Consider the following 24010-nt stretch of genomic DNA (forward strand, 5'->3'; position numbering starts at 1 on the left):
GCTTTGTTTGATGCCTGCAACTCGGCAGTTAATTTTTATGTTAATGTTTCGTTCTGGAGAAGCAGCTGAACATGCAGAACGGCCATGCAACCGGCTGGGATGGATGAGCACATGGAGTAGCTGTGTTTTTGTTCCTTTAGGACCTGCTGCTGAACGGAGATGTGTCAGATTCTGAGGGTGTGCGTCCCTCACACCCAGCACCACCTCAACCACCCCGTAAATCTCCGGATACAGAACAAGTGAGGAGAGCAAGCACCGGTGATGTCAGTCGGGCCTTGTTGTTCCGAACACCTCGGATAATCACGATTGTTTAATCTCTCCCAATCACAGCATTGACTTTGAAAATGTAAACTCTGCATTTAATCTTGCTTACGTGCCAGTTTTTTTAATTGTTTGATTGCATATTTCTGGGTTCATCCCTCATCGTTGCTTTTTGGCACATAAGCAAAATGTACTCAAAGCCCTTTATATTGGTGCTGTTTGCAAGCAGGAATGTCATTATTATATATTAAATAAGGCCTTGATGGGGAGAGTGTGGGGAGTATATTTGTGTCATGGTTGGGATTCTTATTTGGCTGTCCAAAGATCAATTGTTTAAAACTTTAAATCCTTCGACTCGAGTCAGTGGAGACAAACTCGTGAATAAACACTGAAAGATAAAGAATGAATTCTACTCATTCATGACCTCGTTCCATCCTACTGTGACAAGTTTGGCCTACTCTGCCCTTGTGCCAGATCATACTGGCATTATATTCGTCCCGTAATGAAGTGCGAAACATGCATGACTTTCTGACGTGCGTGAAACATGCGTGACATCTCGGCACATGGTTGATGTCGAGCTGGGGTCAGTGGTCATAGTATGGAGACTCAAGAGGCCTGTAAAATCCCAACCTGAGGCAATGCTAGGTGAGCATTTGACAGAATCGATGAAGTTTGCTTTCATCACCAACCCCTTACACATAACTGACTGTGAGAAGATCCTTTTGAGTCAATTTATCAGCCTTTATACAGAGATGGTACCTTTGCCTCAATGTTGGTCCCTTTTACTTGGAGATGTGATGTCGTGGATAGTTTACGGTGAGATTGCAGTTCGTGCGCATGGCTGATTAAACTCTCCCTGTCCCCACCAGAGCATCCTGAACAGCAGATTATCTGAAGCTTTGGAGCAACGTGAGCAGCTTGAGGTGAGTAATAATAACTCTCATGAGAATAGTGTCACTTCATTCCAATCAAGTGTCACTTCATTCCAATCAAGGGTCACTTCATTCCAATCAAAGGCACTCGCTGATTTTTGTGACATTGGTTCCCTTTGAATTAGCTTGTATTAGGAGTATTCTTTTATTTGTTTTGATTTACAGCCCCCCACCCCACCCCTCCTTTTTCTTTCTCCTTCACAATGTTCTCCTTGATTGGCTTACACATGGTGTGACTGCTCACATATTTTGATTTTAACATCTCACAAATTGAAGGTCATATCTCGACTGTGCATCGTTTTTCTTCCTTATTGCAGCAAAAATTGTTGATGTATGAAAAAGACTACTCAAGTCTTCATAAGTTTAAAGTAAGTGGCATGAGGTACATGCACATCACGTGACTTATTGTTCTCTTATTTGCCTAACCTTCCAGAAGTTTTCAATCAATTCTTGTGTTAGCACAACCACATGTGTGTGAGCGCGTGCGTGCGCGCGCTCACACACACACACACACACACACACACACACACACACACACACACACACACACACACACACACACACACACACACACACACACACACACACACAACTGTGGCCTTTCGTGTGCAGGAAAATTTGGAGCTGCGCATTGCAGATCTGGAGAAGGATTACCTGGAGCTTCAGGACCAGCTGGGTCGCGTCAGAGCAGAGAGGGACGTGCTCCAAAATGAGAAGGTCTTGAGTTTCAACAAAAGTTGTTCTTTTTGGACCACAATCTCCCACACTCACCTCTCCCCCCCCCACCGCCACGCCTTTGTACAAGACAGGGACTGAGAAGATGAGACTTTCTCGTTGGTATTCATGCATCGTTACATTATGTTATTCATGAATCGTTACATCATGTTATTCATGCTTTGTTACATCATGTTATTCGTGCATCGTTACATCATGCTATCCGTGCAATGTTACATCATGTTATTCATGCATCATTGCATCACGTTATTCATGCATCGTTACATCACGTTATTCATGCATCGTTACATCACGTTATTCATGCATCGTTACATCACGTTATTCATGCATCGTTACATCACGTTATTCATGCATCGTTACATCACGTTATTCATGCATCGTTACATCACGTTACTCATGCATAGTTACATCACGTTATTCATGCATCGTTACATCACGTTATTCATGCATGTTACATCACGTTATTCATGCATCGTTACATCACATTATTCATGCATCGTTACATCACGTTATTCATGCATCGTTACATCACGTTATTCATGCATCGTTACATGCATCGTTACATCACGTTATTCATGCATCGTTACATCACGTTATTCATGCATCGTTACATCACGTTCTTCATGCATCGTTACATCATGTTATTCATGCATCGTTACATCACGTTATTCATGCATCGTTACATCACGTTATTCATGCATCGTTACATCACGTTATTCATGCATCGTTACATCACGTTATTCATGCATCGTTACATCACGTTATTCATGCATCGTTACATCACGTTATTCATGCATCGTTACATCACGTTATTCATGCATCGTTATATCACGTTACTCATGCATAGTTACATCACGTTACTCATGCATCGTTACATCATGTTATTCATGCATCGTTACATCACGTTATTCATGCATCGTTACATCACGTTATTCATGCATGTTACATCACGTTATTCATGCATCGTTACATCACGTTATTCATGCATCGTTACATCACGTTATTCATGCATCGTTACACCACGTTATTCATGCATCGTTACATCATGTTCTTCATGCATCGTTACATCACGTTATTCATGCATCGTTACATCACGTTATTCATGCATCGTTACATCATGTTCTTCATGCATCGTTACATCACGTTATTCATGCATCGTTACATCACGTTATTCATGCATCGTTACATCACGTTATTCATGCATCGTTACATCACGTTATTCATGCATCGTTACATCATGTTCTTCATGCATCGTTACATCATGTTATTCATGCATCGTTACATCACGTTCTTCATGCATCGTTACATCATGTTATTCATGCATCGTTACATCACGTTATTCGTGCATCGTTACATCACGTTATTCGTGCATCGTTACATCACGTTATTCATGCATCGTTACATCACGTTCTTCATGCATCGTTACATCAAGTTATTCATGCATCGTTACATCACGTTATTCATGCATCGTTACATCACGTTATTCATGCATCGTTACATCACGTTATTCATGCATCGTTACATCACGTTATTCATGCATCGTTACATCACGTTATTCATGCATCGTTACATCACGTTATTCATGCATCGTTACATCACGTTATTCATGCATCGTTATATCACGTTACTCATGCATAGTTACATCACGTTACTCATGCATCGTTACATCACGTTATTCATGCATCGTTACATCACGTTATTCATGCATCGTTACATCACGTTATTCATGCATGTTACATCACGTTATTCATGCATCGTTACATCACATTATTCATGCATCGTTACATCACGTTATTCATGCATCGTTACATCACGTTATTCATGCATCGTTACATCATGTTCTTCATGCATCGTTACATCACGTTATTCATGCATCGTTACATCACGTTATTCATGCATCGTTACATCATGTTCTTCATGCATCGTTACATCATGTTATTCATGCATCGTTACATCACGTTATTCATGCATCGTTACATCACGTTATTCATGCATCGTTACATCACGTTATTCATGCATCGTTACATCATGTTCTTCATGCATCGTTACATCATGTTATTCATGCATCGTTACATCACGTTCTTCATGCATCGTTACATCACGTTCTTCATGCATCGTTACATCATGTTATTCGTGCATCGTTACATCACGTCATTCATGATGTTATTCAGCCAGTAATGTGTGTGTGTATGTGTGTGCATGTGTGTGTGTATACTCTATGTGTGTGTATGTGTGTGTGTGTATACTCTATGTGTGTGTATGTGTGTGTGTATACTCTATGTGTGTGTGTGTGTATACTCTATGTGTGTGTGTGTGTGTGTGTATACTCTATGTGTGTGTGTGTGTGTGTATATATATATATATATATATATATATATATATATATATATATATATATATATATATATATATATATATATATATATATATATATATATATATATATATATATATATATATATATATATATATATGTAGTATATGCTGCCATGGAAAGAAGCACACGAGAAAGAGAAATTGGAGATTGCAGACCTCGGCCTGACTTGTTTTGTGTGGTGTTTGTGTTGGTGTGGTGTGTCGACGATGCATTGATAATGTAGGTTTATGTTCACACAGTGAACAAACAGGTCTTTTCGGTTTTATTGTGCAGATTCACGTTCCAATCGTATGTATTTTATAGATGTACATATTTTGCTGACATCGACGTATTTTTTTACAGTACGTACTTTTATAGATGCACTCACCTTCTTGATGCACGTACTTTGCAGATGTACTTCCGTTCTTAACAGTGTGTCCTTCATACACATCCGCACATTCTAATTGCACATATGTACTTAATTACAGAGGTACAGGAAGAAAAAAGTTAGCGTTTACTACTGGCTACCACAAGGTGGTATTTTGGGGACAACGTCAGTACATTCTGTGCAGACAGACAAATGGCCCCAAATGTAATACCCTCTCCTCTGGCGAGGGGAATTTTTCTTGAAAATGAAATGCTCACGAGAATCGTTTCGATTGTTGCAGAGATGCTGGACTTGTGGCAAACGTGAGATGGAAGAGCGGGAAACGCAAAATCTACCCAACGGCGTTCTGCAAAAGAGCAAGATGGTGAGTCGAAGTAACGGCCGAGCAGGTGAAGAACTTGACGGCCTTTCGGCTATTGGACAGGTGTCTATGCATCTAGAGTTGTGAAATGATCGAAGGACGTCGTATGTGAACCCTACCTTCTCTGCTTATGGTCCCATTTCCCAACACGTTGCGAGTTGAACATCCACCAAACGTCCTTCATTTGCTAATATAAATCACTTTTGCGATTTTGATCTTACATTTTTCTTTTGTTCTACTTCGCGGCATTATTCTTTAACTTTTCCCAGAGTTTTCGTGCAGGTTTTACAATTTTGCGTTATTCCATTTAGATGCAACTCTCAAGCCCTGTCCCATAGTCCTCTCAACAGGCCCGAGTACTACTTTTACTAACTCTACATCTGCCGGTTCTCGTCGGACGTGTGATGTAAACACCATTTGCTGTCGCTTCGTCAGCTTGGTTCGTCCCTAAAAGGTACTTGTTGAGCTCACAATGCCGGACACCATTGAAGGTTCGACATATGTCCAGCGACGCGGTCCCGAGCTCCTCTTTGAAGTTCATGTGCTTCATCCATTGTTGGAACACCTGGTTGGTGATGTACGGTTATGTCTGTCCAAGAAGCATCCAACAGATGCAGAGACGAGAATGAACACCTGAGAATTAACAAGCGGACAAGATGACTCGATATGTCATCTTTGGATGTTGACTGAAACCTCTCTATTACCTTGATGTCCCCAAGCAGGTGAAGTGAAAAACGTTACCATGATGTCCTCTATCATGTGAAGGAAATTGGAATTGCTTCATTGAACTTGATTGTATTCCTATCCTTAATGGGAAATCATCCTGCTGACAGTCTCAGTTGCTGTGGAAAGCACTTAAGTTTCCACATTGAGTTTCTAACGTTTTTATTCCTCCGCCGACTAAGTCGCCAGCGGCATGACGTTTTCGGGTTGTCCGTACGTACGTACGTCTGTGGTAATTTTCTCTGTTTTCTCTTCAACCGCTTATCCGATTGAAACAGCATTTTCACCAAAGGTGCAACTACTCATGCAGAATATTTTAATGATTATGACATCATAGGTCACATGGTGTGGCAGCTATGTTGGAGAAAAGGAAAAACTGGATTTCTGTATCTCTGAAACTGCTCCATGGAAAAAATTGAAACTTGGCACATGTGAAGTGCTCCCCATGGGGAATGTGATTTTTTTGATGATGTCATAGGTGGCTTCATTATGACATCATAATTGCATACGTCGAACGCTTTATCCAATCAGTATGAAATATTTTGAGGGTTATCTTGGGCTAAATTGTATTTGGGGGGGGGGGGGGTTGGGAGGGGGAGAAATTGATGATGTCATCGGTCACGTGGTTCAGCAGCCATAATATTTTCAACATAAAAAACCTTCAAAAATCTTCTTCATCGAAACGGCTAAACAGATCGAGGCCAAACTTTACAGGTATGATCGCCTATTCATGAGGAACAAAAAGTTATCCACCTATGATGTCATCAGTTACATGGTTTGGCAACCATATTTGGTTTACCGTAAAATCTTGAAAAGAATCATCTTCTTCAGAACGGCTTGACAGATCAAGGTGAAACTTCATACACATTTTCCCCAAGCGTTGGGGATACTATTGTGTTCACGAATAATTAATAGGTCACATGGTCTGGCAGCCATATTGGATTGAACAAAAATCTTAAAAAAAATTATTTCTCTTGAACTGCTTCATCAATTGACATGAAACAACATAATTATGATCTTTTTTTTATTTCAACCTGATTGGACACATGATCTGGCAACCAGAATTATTTAATATTTTGAATTTGGGTTCAGAGATTTAAATCAAACTTGGTACAAGTATACATAATGATGTAATAATGTGGGCGGAGGCATATGTGGTGACGTAATGATGTCAAAGTGTGCTCTTCTAGTTTCTTTTGAATTACCTGACATGTCAGACAGAAGGAAATGTAAACCCCATGCTGACACAAGTTGTCGACGTATCACCAGATTATTCGGAAAACGTTGAAGAGCCTGCGTACCGGTCTGCCTGACCAGAACCCGCTTCACCACACGCTGGACTCACTCGAGCAGAGTGTTCTGGTGCTGCTCGAACACGTTCCTCCACACTCTCCTTTTTTCCAGGTGATGTTACGGCCATTGTTGTGCTCTTTTATAATTACCATCTCATTGGGTACAATCAGCTCTGTGAGAGTTGAATGATAAGCTCATTTTAAAAGCAAGTTTTGGTTTAATCACCCTCCTCAAATACTTGTTCAAATCTCAGCCCAGCTATAAACATTCATCCTGGTGTTTCACAGGCAGGGTGATTCATCAACGTGTGTGCCATCCCTCGGATGGACGTTAAACTTGGAGTTCTGTGTTCCAGCATTCTTCGGTGGACGTTAAAGATCCTATAATGTCTTTTGTTATGAGAAGGCGAGATATCGCCTGCACCCTTAACAAATTAAAAATTACTTCACTAACTTGCGCAGGACATTGCATCAGTGGCACAGCCGCACCCTCAGCCACTAATGGTGCCCCACAGCCTTGTGCTCCATAAGAAAGAAGAAGACTCATACACTCAGTGTGATTGAGGAAACTCTGTGCTATTCCCCCTTCCCTTGCCCTCCCACAATCTGTTATTTTTCACAGTGAGGCACTATGTACAAACTCCGCTTGCCTGAAGAGCGCTTGGCTCTGACTAATCCAACTCTACCACCATAATGTTCTCCTCTTTTTCACAGTTTACTTTGTAATGTCAGTTTTCCACCAAAATTTTTTTTTTAATTAAACTTGTTAACTCATCCGCAACTGGTCATCATAACATCAGTGCTTGGATACGCAGTTTTGTTACCGCAAAACTCGCATCTCTGCTGGCCAACATCTTCCATTGATCCTTCCTCTTGGTTTGCCCTCCCACAGATCCATAGAAAGGCTTTCTAAACTTTGCCCACCCTGTGCTTGTGCAATTCAACTGCCATTTAACATCTGTGAGGAGGTGACATGGACTCCCTGCTGTTGTCATGCTGCTCACACTTTGAGACATTGCCTCTGTTGTTCCTTCGGATCCTCTGAAGCATTCAGGATTTGGGACAAACCGTTGAGCTTCTACCATGAAAAGGCAGTTTCAATCTGCACGAAAACTTTTGGCTCGGTCTTTCCTGCTCCTGCTGACTGATTCTTGCACGCCCTGTGCTTAAACCAAATCTTCACAACCCATCCAGACAAACCGCCCGTTTGTTCTCCAATTCGCACCATTCCTCCAATCCTCATTGCTGCCGCAGATTAATTAATTTTATTTCCTCAACATATCCTTCTACGTGTTCTCCCTGCTTGTTTACTTCATTTGGCTTTCCATTGTTGTGATTTTGCTATTTATTTTTGTCGATTTTTTTTTTTTTTTTAACCTGTTTGGATGCTGTTTTCTTCTGTTATTCTTAATTTGCTTGTTCATCTTTCAAACGTTGGTCCACATTCAGTCATAATTGCAAATAAAGGTAAAATTTACTGATCTATCAGCTTTCCTGCCTCGTGCAAACGATGGACAAGTCAATCCCAGCAGATCAGATTTAGGCTTTTTATGATTCTGTCAACAATGCTTGGAGCAGCTTTTGCCGAAGGTACGAGAGCTTTAAGTTTTGGATACGTGTTTCACAATACATGGAGTGGAAACTTGAAAAAAATATTTGTGTGTCTTCATTATTGGTTATCGATTAGCCCGAACGCTCTTGTCAACTCGGCGATGGCTAAATGACCTCTGATCTCCAGCAAAAAGATATGGCCCTCTTCCTGGACATCACCAAACATTCTAAGAGTCCCGTTCTTAACATCAATTGCCAGGTTCTTTCAGGTGACATCAGTGGCCTCCTTTGCTCTTTGTCGGTAAATTCCCTTCTCGGATGACCGTGATTTGGCAGCTATAGCACACCGAGGAGCACTTTGTTTTCTATCCGGGATACATTTTGACGATGCTCCATTTTACGCTGTGTTTGAGCAATAGGGGGTAACAGATGGTGTCTTAAGGCCAAGAAAAGCCTCTTTAGACTGTTTCTTGGGTTTGATGGATATCTCAGCTGTGGAAAGTCTGGATTATAGGACTTGTTTCCGGTGGAATACAATTTGTCGGGTCAGAGTCTCAATGAGCACAGTTCATTATTCCACTCTAAATTCGTATTTTCAGTTCCTGATTAAAAAATATGCCTCACCAGCATTTTGGTAAACAATGCTGTGCTTGCCCCACTTTACCCCTCCTTTTGCGTCTGCTTCTGTGCATTCCTAACTTATAACACCAGGAAAACAAAACGTGGTGCTAAGAAAGGAAATATAAGTGTGTCCAAAAATGGCGGTATGGAAACGCATTGAACTTGTCCAGGAAAAATGGTTTTAAAAACACACTGTCAATGCATTGGCATCCATTGCACCATCACGTGCATTTCATTAACGTGTACCATTGTGTATTTCAAAGAACAAACGATCGTTGACATTCCTTTTGTACCATTACCTCATGCACAGTATTGTGCTTTGTTTGTGTGAAAGTAAGAATTGGATGTGGAGAGTTTGGTCACACAGTTGATAAATATCATTCGTTTACATGAGTTTTTTGTTTTTTTTTGTATGACAGCAAACGCACAGGAGACAATAGGGGTGGGAGAGGGAAGGAAAACAAAAACGGGGGGAACAGAGACATGAAAAGATCTGTGGAAGGGAGAAGGATAGGGCAGGGTAAACAAGATGGACACGACAGGGACTTTCAGGTCCTTGCATGGCGGAGACTTTCAGGAAGGAAAGCAGAGAATTTGAAGGAGGTGGGTTTGGGGTGGATTAGCGGGGGTATAAAATATGATGGTTTGGACGGGGAAAGATAAGAGATGGTGGTGAACAGCTATTTTGAAGACCTGGAGGGAAGAGTGGGATTGAAGTGAGTGTGGGAGTTTGTTCCAAAGATGGAAAAAAGAGGAATGAAAGAATGAACGTGAGCAGTGATTCTTTTTTTTAAATCAGTTTTACCAGAAGTCTTCCTGGACATCACCAAGCATTCTGAGAGTCCCATTCCTAGAAGGTTGCTGGCTGACATTGAGCGCCCTGCAGAAATATCGGGAGGACATATCACAGACAGAGTGGGGGGGGGCGAGGTCGGAGAGGGCACTGTAGAAGACAGAAAGACCACTGACCTGCCTGTGGTGAGAGAGTGAGAGACCCAAAAACTCGGCCTCATCGCGGGAGATGCCAATGATTTTAAATGCCTTGGTTTCCACAGCGTGAAGCTGAGAAAGGTGAGAAGCGGGAGCACCAGGCCAGAGGGGAGAGCAGTACTCCATCAGGCTGTGGACGAAAGCTTTGTATGTGGTCTTGAGCTCAGGTGTGCCAAGGGTGGACTTTGCTCGACGGAGGATGCCCACTTGGTGACTGGCTTTGGAGGCCAGCTTCGAAATGTGGCTTTCCTAGGAAAAATCATGGCAGATAGTGAGACCCAGAGGCTTGAATGAAAGGACTTCTTCAAGAGGATTTTTGAGAAAGTATATGGGGGAAGGGGGTGGTGGCGGGGTTCCGAACGGTTCTTTCAGAGAGACATCGTGAGAGAGTGACATTTGTCAGGGTTGAAAGGCATGTTCCATGTGTTGGACCAGCTTGTGATTTTATCAAGATCTGCAGAGTGAAGAAACTGCTGCTTGCCGATCTGAGGGATGACAGATGGTAGGGCAGAGGGTGGAATCATCAGCAAAGAGATAAAGAGGATTTTCCAGAGATTATTGATGAAAACCAGAAAAAGAACAGGGCCCAGAACACTGCCTTGACGAACTCGAGCCTGGACAGGAAGAGGGGATGAAAGAACTCCATTAAGGGCCACATGTTGTCTGTGACAGGAGAGGAAGTCTGTGAGACATGAGTGGAGATGTCCTTGGATACCATAGGAAGAGAGTTTGGTGAGAAGTGCAGGGTGCCAGACCGTGTCAAAGGCACGTGATATGTCTCGGGAGATGGCTCTGATTTCATGTCTGGCATTGAGGACTTCCATCCATTGTTGAAAGATCAGAAGCAGCATATCCAGGGTGGAGTGACCTGGTCTACAACCAAATTGATGATCGGAAATCAAACCATTGGAGAAGAGGAAGGATTTGATGTCGGAGGGGATGATGGATTCCATAACCTTGCTGATGATTGGGAGAACGTTGATTGGTGTGAAGTTGCAGGGACTTGTTTTTGCACCCTTTTTATGCAGAGTAGTAATGTTTGCTGATTTCCAGGCAGATTGACATCACAAAATGAAATAAACTGAAAGGCAAAAGAAACTTACCACCTTTTAAACCTTCAAATATCAACAATAACACTGCGTGTAGTAAATGTGTGAACTTATTTGTGGACAATGGTGTCCTCACTGTCAGACAAAATGGTCACGGATGGTCACTTGAACCTTCAATGGTTACTTCATAGCACAGCTGTTGAACAGCCGTTTTGACTGTCAGTGATTAGCCAAGGGTTACGGGATGATTTTAATGAGCTGCACGTGATGTCTTGATATTGGCTTTAAATAGGCCAGTGCAAAATGGGCATTTCAATCAACATGCCACGATTGTCAAGGGATCAACGGCAGTGTGCCTTGGGCATACTGCAAGGCGGAGTGAGCTACCGTGAGGTGGCACGTCGCCTTGGCTGTTCACACCAGACGATATCGGCCCTGGTGGACAGAGACACCCTCCACAACTCTGCAGATGACAGACCTCGATCAGGGAGGCCAAGAGTTACCACTGCAAGGCAGGACAGGCAGATGGTCCTAAGTCAGATGGCTTCAGACATTGAGGACTGAGTGGGACAGAATCCAGCAGCAATCCATCCAAAGACTGGTAGGCAGTATGCGCCGACGATGCACTGCCTGTATCCAAAACAATGGTGGCCACACACGCTATTGAAAGGGGACTGACATTGCACCCTGTGCTGCTCTGTACTGTAGAACAAACTTCTGAGATGGTGTATCTTGGTCAAAAACTTGGCATGTCATCAATAAAATGCCAATGTTTCAATTAGCATTGTTGGTTTGTTTTATTTTGAACTGTTACAATTTTATTACATTTCAAACAAGTGGAAAGTTTCTTTTGCGTTTCAGTATAGAAACTGGAACGGCACTCGGTTGAGTGCATTAGTGGAGCAGATAACAAGATCAATCGTTCAAATGATGATACAAGCATGAAACTTGGCAGGAATATTTATTTTATGTCACTTTATGAGAAAAAAGTGCAAGCCACTTGAACTTCCAACAAGGCCGCCATTGTCCAATATGGCCACCAGACGACCACCAAAAATAAGAACAGATAACAATAACAATCGTTCAAAGAATGATACAAGCATGAAATTTGGCAGAAATATTTATTTTAGGTCACTTTATGAGATACAACTGCTAGCCACTTAAAATTCAATATGGTGGCCATTTTCCAAGATGGCCACCATGTTTTTCTGCCCTGCAATGTTCATTGTTCTGATTCGGTCTGACAAGAACAACTGCATAGTGGGGTACAACTTAGTCCATAACGATAGCATTTGCACGTTTCATTACATTGTGTCTTGCATCCACATTTCGTTAACTCCTGGCAGCTTTTAGCTGTGGGAGCAAGGGCAGTCCAGAAGACCTTCCACGAGTCATCTTCTTTGAACCAACCCCACTCGGACGGACACTGAGCTTCTGGCTGGCAGACTATTGCCTGGCTCCAAATGTGTCCTGCTTGATATGCAGCTCAATTGGCATGTTCCGTGAGTGCTCCTTGTGTTGGTGGAATTAAATCATATGACCTCTGCTTTCGTGCAAAGAGAGCAAGCCGCACCTCATTCACTGATGCAACTGAACTTGATCTGTCATACATCAGGACCACAAATTTCTCCAGGATTTCTAGATCAGATTCCTCAATCTTTGATGGGTACTGACCTAGTTTCGTGAAGATTACTGACGCTTCATCACATACATTCCATGTCTGCCATGCTGTCTTTTTCCCTTTGCCATTGAAAGCTGATACAACATCACAACCGGTGAAGGCATGGAAGAAGAGCATCCCACTCGTTTTCTCTGGTCCTATGGCAGACATAATTTCGTGGATAGGGATCCATCTCCTGTGCTCCCCTTTGCCAAATGCAACCCACATTTTTTCAAGACCTGTTGCGGCAAGAGAAGGCATAAGGGATATGGCAATAACTACAATGTCCGTGTCATTAGCTTCAATCATCAGAGACTTGTATCCCTCGGTGGTTGCATGCCGAACATGTAAGAATATTTGCGTGTCTGCTTCTTCATGGGTACATGGGGCCACTTCCTCTCGGTTAACACTAGTGTCACTGGTGGTGGTGATGGCATTTTCTCCTTTAAGGCCCAGTCACACCTTGACGTTTTAGCCAACGTATGCCGATTTTTGATTTTTTTTTCTAAAACGCTGGCACACGTTGAATACGTTATGGGTAAGTTTTGATAACATTGAGAGCACGCTGAAAAACACTGCCATATGTCGTTGTACGTTGGCTTTAAACGTTGTACTTTTCGGTTGTCCTCAAATTTTTTCATGCTTGAAATTTCACGACGTATGCCGGCGTATGACTCACACGTTCCGCTACGCTGGCCACAAGTTGTATGCACGGTCTGCGATCATTGACAGACGTCAACACATGCTACTTGTAAGTTAATCATAAGTTGAGACACGCCGAGGTAATGTTTAGCGTACCCAAAACTTATTTCTAACCTATGATTAATGTGTTGTTGGCACGTTACGCGATCGTTGCCACACATCGACAGACGTTACTTTTAAGTTACTCATAGGCTGAAAGACGTCGGTATAACGGATCGTCCTTGCGTCAGCGTCCACGGCCACGGCCAGGACACTTATTTGCAGCATTCTTCAAACTTTTCTTCAGCGTGACGAGGATGTTCACACTTCGATGTCTAGCTTGGCTATGATTCCAATTGTCCATCGGCAGCGTCTATTTAAAATAGTCGAGTTTGAGCGTTTTAACACGTTCAGAAGAAACGCTTCAAATTTCAAAACCTCAGCGTCAAAAAACAAAGGCGAGTGTCAGCAATTTAAATCGTTCATTGTAAACAATGAAAATAGCTGAGTGGTACCGTTTAAAAGTCGTTGAGTGTAAAAAAAAATCCAATTGTTGAGCGCAAGCGTCTACTTTCAATAGTGGAGATGCAGCCATTTAAATCGTTGAGTGGCAGCCTATGAACCTACCCGTGGACACGCGGACGCAAGGACGATCCATCATAACCCACACCCTCCCCCTCACACTCACCTACTACCGCCAACATGAACAAACTACTACTAATACTAATACTAATACTGATACTGATACTGATACTGCTGACATGGACATCGACTCAAAAAGGACTCGAAAACACTGTTGGGTTCCCCTTTTATGAGCAGCATTTTTATATACCAATTCCCAAAACCGCTGGGAACACGTCTTTATATGGCAGTTGTAAGCTAGAAACACGTTCATTTATTTTTTTTGTCGACCGGAAGATGTCATTGGAATACGTCTACATACGTCGATGTGTGTTGGGACTACGTAAAGAATTGGTTCAAAGCACGTCAAACACAAGTTAGAAATAAGTTTCGCGTAAAAAAGACATTACCGCGACGTGTTTCGACTTATGAGTAGCTTATAAGTAACCTTTGTGGACGTGTGTAAGCGTCCACATATCGTGTGTAAAACTTATCCCCATCGCATGCAGAACGTGTGTCATACGCCGAGTACGTCGTAATTTTGAACATGTTTAAAATTTCTTGACGTACTCTACTTACTACGACGTATGATAGCGTACTTTAGCGTTGTACTCACGTATACCAAACTTACTCATACCGTATTTGACGTGCCCCAATGTTTTTGACACATTTTTCTTAGGTCGGCATACGCTGGCAAGATTGCCAAGGTGTGACCGCGATGTTGACACTTCCATTTCTACGGCAGTTATGATTCGAATCGTTGTGCGTCAGCCTTTTAATAGGCTACGTCACGACATCGTCGGCGATGCGTGCAATGCGCTATGCCTAAGTTAGACTATCGTTGGGCATCGGTTGTGTAGGCCGACAACAGGTTCAGCATTCGTTGGTATAAGTTATCTATAACACAACGAAACGTTCTGTGTCCATTACTAATATGTTATGCATACGACCAACTCGTTATGAATACGTCCGAATCCTAAAAAAAAACAAAACATCAAAAGTTCAACGTCAGCCAGCGTTTTACATACATTTTAATACGTTGCCATCGCTGGCTAAAACGTCAAGGTGTGACTGGGCCTTTAGTCATGATAACTGGATTGCCCGTTGTCATTTCAGACACTTCGTTGGCAAGGAAATGGAATAGCTCTGTTTTGTTGGTGCTATCTCTCAGGAAGCTCTTCCAATTCGAGGGAGTTTTACTTGTCGCTGTTACTCTCCTTATGACAGCCTTTCCTCGTTGAGATTTTGCCTCTGACTTCAGGCTGGACTGATGATACACATCAAATATGATGTCGGTTCTCTTGTATTTCATGCTGTAGTACTCGACTTTAGGAAGAATATCCTTTCTGGCATACTCTTCAAATGTCTTTGATATTCGTGGTGCTACGATATTTACCAGCGCAGCTCCATCTACAATGAGTACATCAGATTCTGGCTTTGTCTCTGGAAGCGTCACTTTGGCTTGTAGTACATCCACTAATCCGATTTCGTACATGTGTGTAGTTTCCCATTGTTACTGAGTGAGGCCGGAAAAGAGTGGTTTTCGTGTTTGAAGAACTCTTGCAGGTCACACTGTCTGTTTTGTCAGGAGATGAAGAAGCGGGAAAACAAATGGCAGTCTTCCTTCAGTAAATTTGTCTCGGATTTGCTTGCAGATTTTGGCTCATTTTTGAAGAAGCTTATCCTGTTCTTTTTGATAGGCTGGTAGAAGGAGCAGTCATTCTCACATTGTAGATTAGCCATGAAGGAATTGAACTTTTCTTTCCCTCTCTCGTGATGCGTCGCAATTAGCTGAGCAGCGGAAGGATCCGCGATGTCTTTGGTGTCAAGCGTAAGATCTCCTGACTCCTCTTCAAAGGGATTACCCATTTCCTACATTACCAATGTGAGCTGTTTGACTTTATCAAAGAATGCCCTCTGAACTGTCGCTGTTTGTTCATGGTGACATTAACTTTTCCTCTGTATCCTTCTGACAGAGGCAACATTTCCTCCAGTTTGTTTGTGGTTTTGATTTTTCTTGAGTATCCATAATTTGTGACTAGCAATGGCAAGGTTGAGGGTTTATCCTTTTACCACCTTGCCTTCGTGCACTTTGATGTATGGGATACAGCTAGGTTCATGCGTTTTCCCTACACCTAGCCCGATCGTTCATCCAATGCCATTTAAATCCCGTGCGATCTGTACACCATCCAGATAACTACATGTAAAACCCCCATTATCCTTGGCTCGGCTCTCCCGTGCTGGCACATCCTGTCGGTTCAGGTGCGGCTATCTAACATCTGAGGGGTTCATTAGATAGCATTTGGGATACTAAACCTACGGTTTAGCCGACATTGAAGCCCATGCTGAGTTGCACAGCAGTGCATGCCACCAGTGTGCCCTGGTAGTGCATGACATACACTCTCTTTTTTGTGTTTAGTCGATATTGGCTGGTGTCCACCACCATTGATGGTTACAATGTGTCAGGGTCCTATAGATCCTTGTGGCTGCATTTCGGTCGCAAGTGGTTTTATTTCAGAGTTTTCCATCTCCTAATGAGCTTCATTTTCCCAAAGCTGTCTGGTTTTCAGGCGCCAGAGATTTGCTTTTCGCACCACCACTATTTGTGGAAACACCCCACCACGAGAAGGCTAGAGTTGGAGCTTGACTGCCAGAGGTTTTGTTTCGCTTGCCATTTGGGGCATTTTGTAGGCAAAGAGAGCTCATCCTCTTTGCCACCCTGGCATTAGCATTCCTTTGGAGGGGCAATAACTATTTTGAGCAATTAAAATACAAGCTCTGTTCAAGATCTCCAACAATTCTAACCGTCCCCGTCTATAACGCGATGAGAACCAATTTACTTGTATTCGAAGCCTGCACAATAGTTGTCATTTGACTTCTTTATTGTTACATAAGTCCTAAAATTGATTTATTGGTTCATGAAATCGATCAATACACTCAAGAATCAGCTCTAGCAAGGACAAAAGCCTATAAATTGACATCAAGATGAAATAAATCCGACATCTGGCGATTTTTATGGTTTAAAGTTGTTTTTTTTCATACCCTGGTGGCCATCATGGAAAAAATGGCCGCCATGTTGAAAATCCACGTGGCAAGATTGCACTTTTTTCTTGCAGAGTGACCCTGAAAGAACGTTCGTACCAAATTTCATGCTTGTATCACCATTTGAACGATTCTGCCAAAAAAATCACACTTATTTCCTCCACGAATACTTCTGCTAGGTTCTATTGCTTCCTGAATTGTTCAATGTTCTCGCTCTTCCATGAGCCTTGACTGTGTATAAAAAAGAACAAAATTATCATGAACATTTTACATCCCATTGATAGGCTGGATCTGCATCCGGACCTAAACCAAAATCTAATTCGCTTGTTCTTGTCACCTCCCTGAGTCATCCATCAGATTTCGTCCGAATCTGTCCACAACTTTGAGATTTCATGCTTTACAGTACTGTATGTCGTTTTGGTCCCATCTCTCAATGGTGAAAAATCACTTTAAAATTCGAGCAGCTGCATTTCGATCCAGATCTTCATCAAAATCTAATCAATTCATCTTTGTCACACACCCAACCTTCCCACCAAGTTTCATCCGAATCCGTCTTTAAGTTTTTAGGATATCGCGTTCACAAATAAACACAGACCCGGGTGAAAACATAACTTACATCCACCTTCAGTCGCAAGCCTTTTGTTGGATTAGCTGTTCAGGTGGCTGCCTTCAGATCGTAGGGTTGTCAGGTTGAGCCCCCTATCATGCCATTAAAATACCACCAGGTGAGTTGACTCAGCCTGTCATCCTTCCAAGGTCGGCAAAATGAGTACCAGCTTACTGGTAACGGGTGCACTGCATGAGCGGCACAAATGCTCCCAGACATGATGCAACCAGCAGCCACAGTCTGCGTATGAAATAACAACTTTCGGTGTTGGAGGTAATTATAAAAACAAATTATAAATTGAAAATCCAAAGCCATTCTCCAAAATGAAGTCTGAATGCAGAATATATTGTCAAGTCAGAGGGTCTGCTAAAGTGGGCACTCTGAGCCGGAGGTACAAGACCTTCGTGAATGGCTGAAACCATGTTTAATTAAATCACACTGCATTCACACTTAATATTACCATTTACATTCCCCCAAGAATCGGCCAAATGCAAGCCAAAATTGGCGGAGGGTCACATGCGAAGGCAAAAGGCAGGAAAACGTTTCTTATACATAATTAAAATGTTTATTTACAATAATAAGGGGGTAAAGGACAGAGAAGATGATGAATAAATAATGGAACAAACCAGGCAGTAGACAGACACAGATGGGAAAACCTGATATTGTGTGCAGTTGTAAAGAAATAACTCACTATGGCGCCAAAATACTGTACTCAAACCACATAGGGGAACGTAGGCGAGGACTGCGGGGCAGGCACAAGCTTGTCTCTGGGTCTGCTACGGCCTATGCAGGCTGTTTTGGCTCAAGGCCACAACATCGGCTCGTACGCGATGGCGATGAAGCTTGGAGACGAGGGAGGTGGCCAAGCAGAGGAATGGATTTGGTCTCCTCAAAAACTAAAAGCTCAAATTCTACACACATGCGAGGACACGGCCTTTACACCCCACAAGGACCACCTTTCCACCTGGTCCCATAATTGGCCTTTCCACCTGGTCCCATCAATGGCCTTTCCACCTGGTCCCATCATTGGCCTTTCCACCTGGTCCCATCATTGGCCTTTCCGGCTGGTCTGATAATTTGGCTTTCTAGCTTGCCCAATCACTAGATTCTGTCAATACTTTGTGGTGATTCTAGATTGTGTATAAACTACTTGGTGTTCTAGATTTCTTAAGCTGCTTGATGGTTCTAGATTGTGTCCATGCTGCTGGGTCGTTCTGGATTGTATATACAGTGGCCTGCAAAAGTATTGTTACGTTTCTAGGAACCGTATGCATACAAACATACAGTTGTCCCGAAGTCAGTTATTCCATTCAGTATATGTGTAGATAGATTCCTACCTTGTGTGTAGTGGGTAGACACTGGGGTGTATTGTGATGGGCTTTTAGATAGGTTTATAAATCACTTCTCTCCTTTTATTTTGAACCACAGTACCTTCCTCTCGCTTTCCGAGGCCAAATCTTTGTGCAGTACCTTTTTGGCGAATCCAGACACGCGTGGAGTGGGCGGGCTTCCCGGTATGTCCAAAACTCCGCCCAGAAAGGGCGGACCCATGGAAGCCCCGTCCAATCAGGGCAGACAGTGACGTCAGCTTCACCAAGGCCCCTCCCCGCTGAGGGAGATCTATAAATTACGAAGCAACCCTGAGAGTGGAGCATTGGAGTGAGACAGTTCGGCGGCTGGTAGCGAAAGAAAGGAGGAAGGTCGTAGAGTGGTTGCGCTCTTTGGGGGTCATTCGTTTTGAGTGAGAGAGAGCTGGGAAGACTTCGACCCGACCTTGACCGGGTCTCTCGTTGGGTCCTGTCTGCAGCCCTGATCCCCACCTCAGACTCCACTCCACTCGACCCGGGCTCCTTCGCAGACACGGTCTCCACGCATGTGGCTGTGGACCGAGCCGCACGACCATTGACAGGTGCCACACCATGGAGCACCCCTTCCCTCCAACGTTCAGGTACCAGAAAGAACTGCAACCTCAGCTCACCTCCCTCTCTGACTGTGGGGGTCCTTTGCCATACATCTGGGTTTATTTTCGTCTGAGTGTGCGTCTGAGTGTGTAGTGCTGTCTTTAAGTGGAATTGCATGTGTTTTTATTTGATCATTGTAAATCTTGCCTGTTTTATTCCCGCGTAAGTCTGCTCTGTGTCCCTCTTTTGTAAGTTGATGGTAAATAAATTATTGTAGAAATGTTCCCAGTTCGTTTTTGTCTTTTCCTTCATTGGTCCAGCATTGTTCGGATCTGAGTTTAATCCGGGTCTTTATCCCCGATAATCTGTTCATTCTTGCCGGTACATTCTTGGCAGGTCCGCTCGGCTGCATCCGAACTGGAAAGGTAGTTGGTAGAGTGATCCGGTTCGAGCAAGGCGTACTGAGGGCGTGGTTCCCCAGTAGTTGAAACCACGTGGTTCATTAGGTAAATTGGTTGGAGACAAAAAGACCCTTCGCTACGCGGTGGAGGTATTGGCGTCCACGGTCGGTTAAGCGACCCGCCGCATCATGGAATTATCCGTGAGCAATGGCCTTCAATTCCGGGAGTCTGGTGGGAGACGACATAACTTCCCCCACCTAGTGGTCGTTCTCGCCACCGGACCTCGGCCCGCAACAGTATTCACCCCTTCCAATTATGCCACATTGAGATGAATTGTGAATTATATAGAAACAATTTTTCCAAATGAACTTTTTATTCATAATTGAAGAGATCAAACTAAACACTGTTATCGTTGAAGGACATGTCAGGAATACCTTCAAAAACATGTACAAATCAAAATTCACTGGTTGTAAAAGTATTCAACCCCTTAGGTCGGAACTTTGACTGGGCCACTCAAGAACATTTATTTTCTTCTTATTCAGACACTCCAGTGTAGCTTTAGTTTTGTTCTTCAGATCATTGTCCTGATGAAATGTGAATCTCCCATCCAGGTTCAGATTCATGGTTGACTCAAGCAGGTTTTCAACAAGGATTCTCCTGTACTTTGTACCGTCCATTGTCCCTTCTATCCTGACAAGCTTGGCAGTCCCTGCTGATGAAAAACATCCCCAAAACACGATGCTTCCACCACCATGCTTGATCGTCGGGATAGTGTTGACTCTGGGTGATGTGCAGTGTTGGGCATGCACCAGATGGCAACACTTTGAATTTAGACCAAAAAGTTCAATTTTTCTTGGTCAAAACACCACAAAACGTTTCTCCACATGCCTGCAGTATCATTAAGGTACTTTTTCACAAACTCCATCCGAGCTTTTAGACGTGTCTTTTTCAGTAATGGCTTCTTTCTTGTCACCTGCTATGCAGGCTAGCTCGCTTTGTGAAGAGAACAGGATATTGTTGATTGATGAACACTGACCCCCATCTCAGATGTCGAGCTTTGCAGATCTTTCAAAGCCATTGTTGGACTTACAGTGACACACTGAACCAGTTTCCTGCTTGCACGGCTGCTGATTTTGAATGGGTGACCTGATCTGAGTGGTGTGATATGTCTTCCACTTCTTAATGATGGATTTCACCGTACTCAAATGGATACTGAGTGACTGAAATCATCTTATAACCCTCTCCTGAACGGTGCTTCTCCACCACTCTGCCTGACATCTTTGGAAAGCTCCTTGGTCTTCATGTTTGCCTTGCTGGTTGACTAAGTGAGTTGTACCTTAAAACTCCCAAGATAAGTGAGGGAGTTTAATTTTTAAGTTAAACCACTCATCACATACAGGTGAAACTGATTACACTTATTTTGTAATTTTTCAAAGAAATAATTTGCTCCTGAAGTGATTTATGGTTAATTAGGCAAAGGGTTTGAATACTTGATGCAATTGAGAATCATCTGACTTTCTCTGTTAATCTTACTTATTCACATCATATCAATTTTTTTCAGCTTTATCACTTTGGAGTCTTTGTGAACACACTATATATTAAGTTTGATTTGAAAGCATCATGAAATAAGCTCAGATGGCCTCAAAATGTGAAAACATTGGAGGGGTGAATAATGTTGCAGGTAATTGAAAGTTGTTTGGTTGTTCTAGATTGTATATAAGTTGTTCGGTGGTTCAAGATTGTGCATAAGCTGTTTGGTGATTCTGGATGGTGAATCAGATGATTGGTGGTTCTGGATGGTGAATCAGCTGATTGGTGGTTCTGGATGGTGAATCAGGTGATTGGTGGTTCTGGATGGTGAATCAGGTGATTGGTGGTTCTGGATGGTGAATCAGCTGATTGGTGGTTCTGGATGGTGAATCAGGTGATTGGTGGTTCTGGATGGTGAATCAACTGATTGGTGGTTCTGGATGGTGAATCAACTGATTGGTGGTTCTGGATGGTGAATCAACTGATTGGTGGTTCTGGATGGTGAATCAGCTGATTGGTGGATCTGGATGGTGAATCAGCTGATTGGTGGTTCTGGATGATGAATCAGCTAATTGGTGGTTCTCGAATGTAGATGGTGAATAAGCTGATTGGTGGCTCTATTGTCCAAGCTGTTGGGTGGTTTTTGATTGTTCACACTCGAGGGATCTGTGACTGAGGGTCAGTTTATAATTTCAAATTAGAGATCGGTATTCCAAGCAAATGGATTGAAGAGGTATACATAGGACAGGTGGATAGAGACGCCATCAATACTTTTTGTGGTGGGGAGAGGGCCTTTCTGTATCAATCTTGTCCATCACAGGACGTCATCTCCTTCTGCTCATTTGTCCAAGTCTCCCTCTCTCTCTCTACTTTGCCCTCAACCCTGCTGTCTGTAACATTGTGTTTACCTGCAGACCACCCCCTCCTCTTCTTCTACTGTTACTTTGTTCTGTTACATACTGATCAGTTCTACAGTATGTTCTAATTTTTCCACGAGCCTCGACTTTATTGTAAATAAAAAAATAAAAGCGCGGATGAGGTTGAGGAGGGTGGTAGTGGTGTAGGGTTGTGAAGATTATGTTAAACCACCTAATTCGGTTACTCCGTGTCAATGTTGAATCACCACGGTCATGTCATCCTGATGCAGTTGGCTTAACGGTTAAGGTGGTTAGTTTAAGATGTTAGGGTCTAAAGTTTGAGCTCCTATCACGCTGTTAAATAACATCAAATGGGTTCACTCAACCTGTCATCCTTCCGAGGTCAGCAAAATGAACACCAGCTTCCTGGAAACAGGAGGCACTGCATCAACAGCACAGTCGTGCTTCCAGAAAATGATGCAAGCAGCATCCCCAGCTGGCCTGCGTATGAAACAACAACCACGGCCGTGCTAACAGTAACAGGTATGACTGAAAACGTTACCTTGACGTGCCAGCAAGTCGATCACCATGATCCCAATTCGAACATTCGAAACAACAGCTTCGTGTTCACGGCACGTTACACCGTGTCAACTACAAAAGGAGTTGTTCGATGAACCACAAACAGGCAGCAAATAACGACGAACTGAGCTTACTGTGGCACACACCTGGGAAAAGGTGCGGTGAGACCTGGGACGGACAGCCAAAGGACTTGTCCCAGAACGCACGTTCGGTGTACGTCCGGCCGTGCTTTGTGAGTTGCGTACGGCTTAACGTGGTGTTCGAGGCACGATGTGAGGGTATGACCCCTTCCCTTCTGTTTTCAGAATCCGGGGCGAGCGGCTGATTATCCGGAGAGAGGTAAGTTTATTCCCCTTGTATGAGATTATGGACATTTTTGTGCAACACACTGATCATTCACAAACGTACGTACATAGGTGTGCAAGAGTTTAATGATCGCAAAGTGATTTTAATTTCACTATCCAAAGCTACTGGTATTGGAAAAAGAAGAAGTTTCCTGGATTAGGACCCCTGTGACCGTAACCACCTGCAAGCTCATTTGACAGTCACTTGGTATAGGTGGACGAACTTGTTCTGGGTGAGCAGCTCAACCACAGGTCTGTTCCACCTGATTGCGTTACATGGGGTGCACACTGCTCTGGGTAGACATTTTAAACCTTTGCTTTCAATCTCTCCAATCACAAACCCATCCGGATTCACTTTTACCACCATGTGACTGGCATCATGCAAACATCTTCAATACCCTCGCCAAAGGACAGGTTTGCATTTGGGTCCACTTGTTTGTTTGTCCGCACAGAACTTTTGTGTTTTTCTGCGCAATCACTTGTCGGATTGAGACGAAATTTTCACCATAGGAACGACGACTCATGTAG

The 24010-nt window shown here is 43.1% G+C and overlaps 1 protein-coding gene across 6 annotated transcripts in view; it reads left to right on the top strand.

Annotated features, from left to right (window-relative positions):
* The window catches only part of DIXDC1 (DIX domain containing 1), a 113003-nt gene that overhangs the window by 85177 nt on the left and 3816 nt on the right, over window positions 1-24010 (top strand). For 5 of the 6 annotated variants that reach the window (XM_085875902.1, XM_085875901.1, XM_085875900.1 and 2 more), the window contains 7 exons: window positions 141-239; window positions 1131-1184; window positions 1511-1561; window positions 1806-1910; window positions 4953-5036; window positions 7026-7160; window positions 23444-23477. In XM_085875902.1, the coding sequence (XP_085732028.1) occupies window positions 141-239; window positions 1131-1184; window positions 1511-1561; window positions 1806-1910; window positions 4953-5036; window positions 7026-7160; window positions 23444-23477 (562 nt within the window). Of the gene's footprint in view, window positions 1-140; window positions 240-1130; window positions 1185-1510; window positions 1562-1805; window positions 1911-4952; window positions 5037-7025; window positions 7161-7940; window positions 13415-23443; window positions 23478-24010 lie in introns of those variants that run through there. The other variant, XM_085875903.1, reaches the window with a different exon arrangement.

The sequence above is a fragment of the Eptatretus burgeri genome, chromosome 3, assembly GCF_056783735.1.
Source record: "Eptatretus burgeri isolate ZD-2024b chromosome 3, Ebu_testis_v1, whole genome shotgun sequence".
Taxonomy (NCBI): domain Eukaryota; kingdom Metazoa; phylum Chordata; class Myxini; order Myxiniformes; family Myxinidae; genus Eptatretus; species Eptatretus burgeri.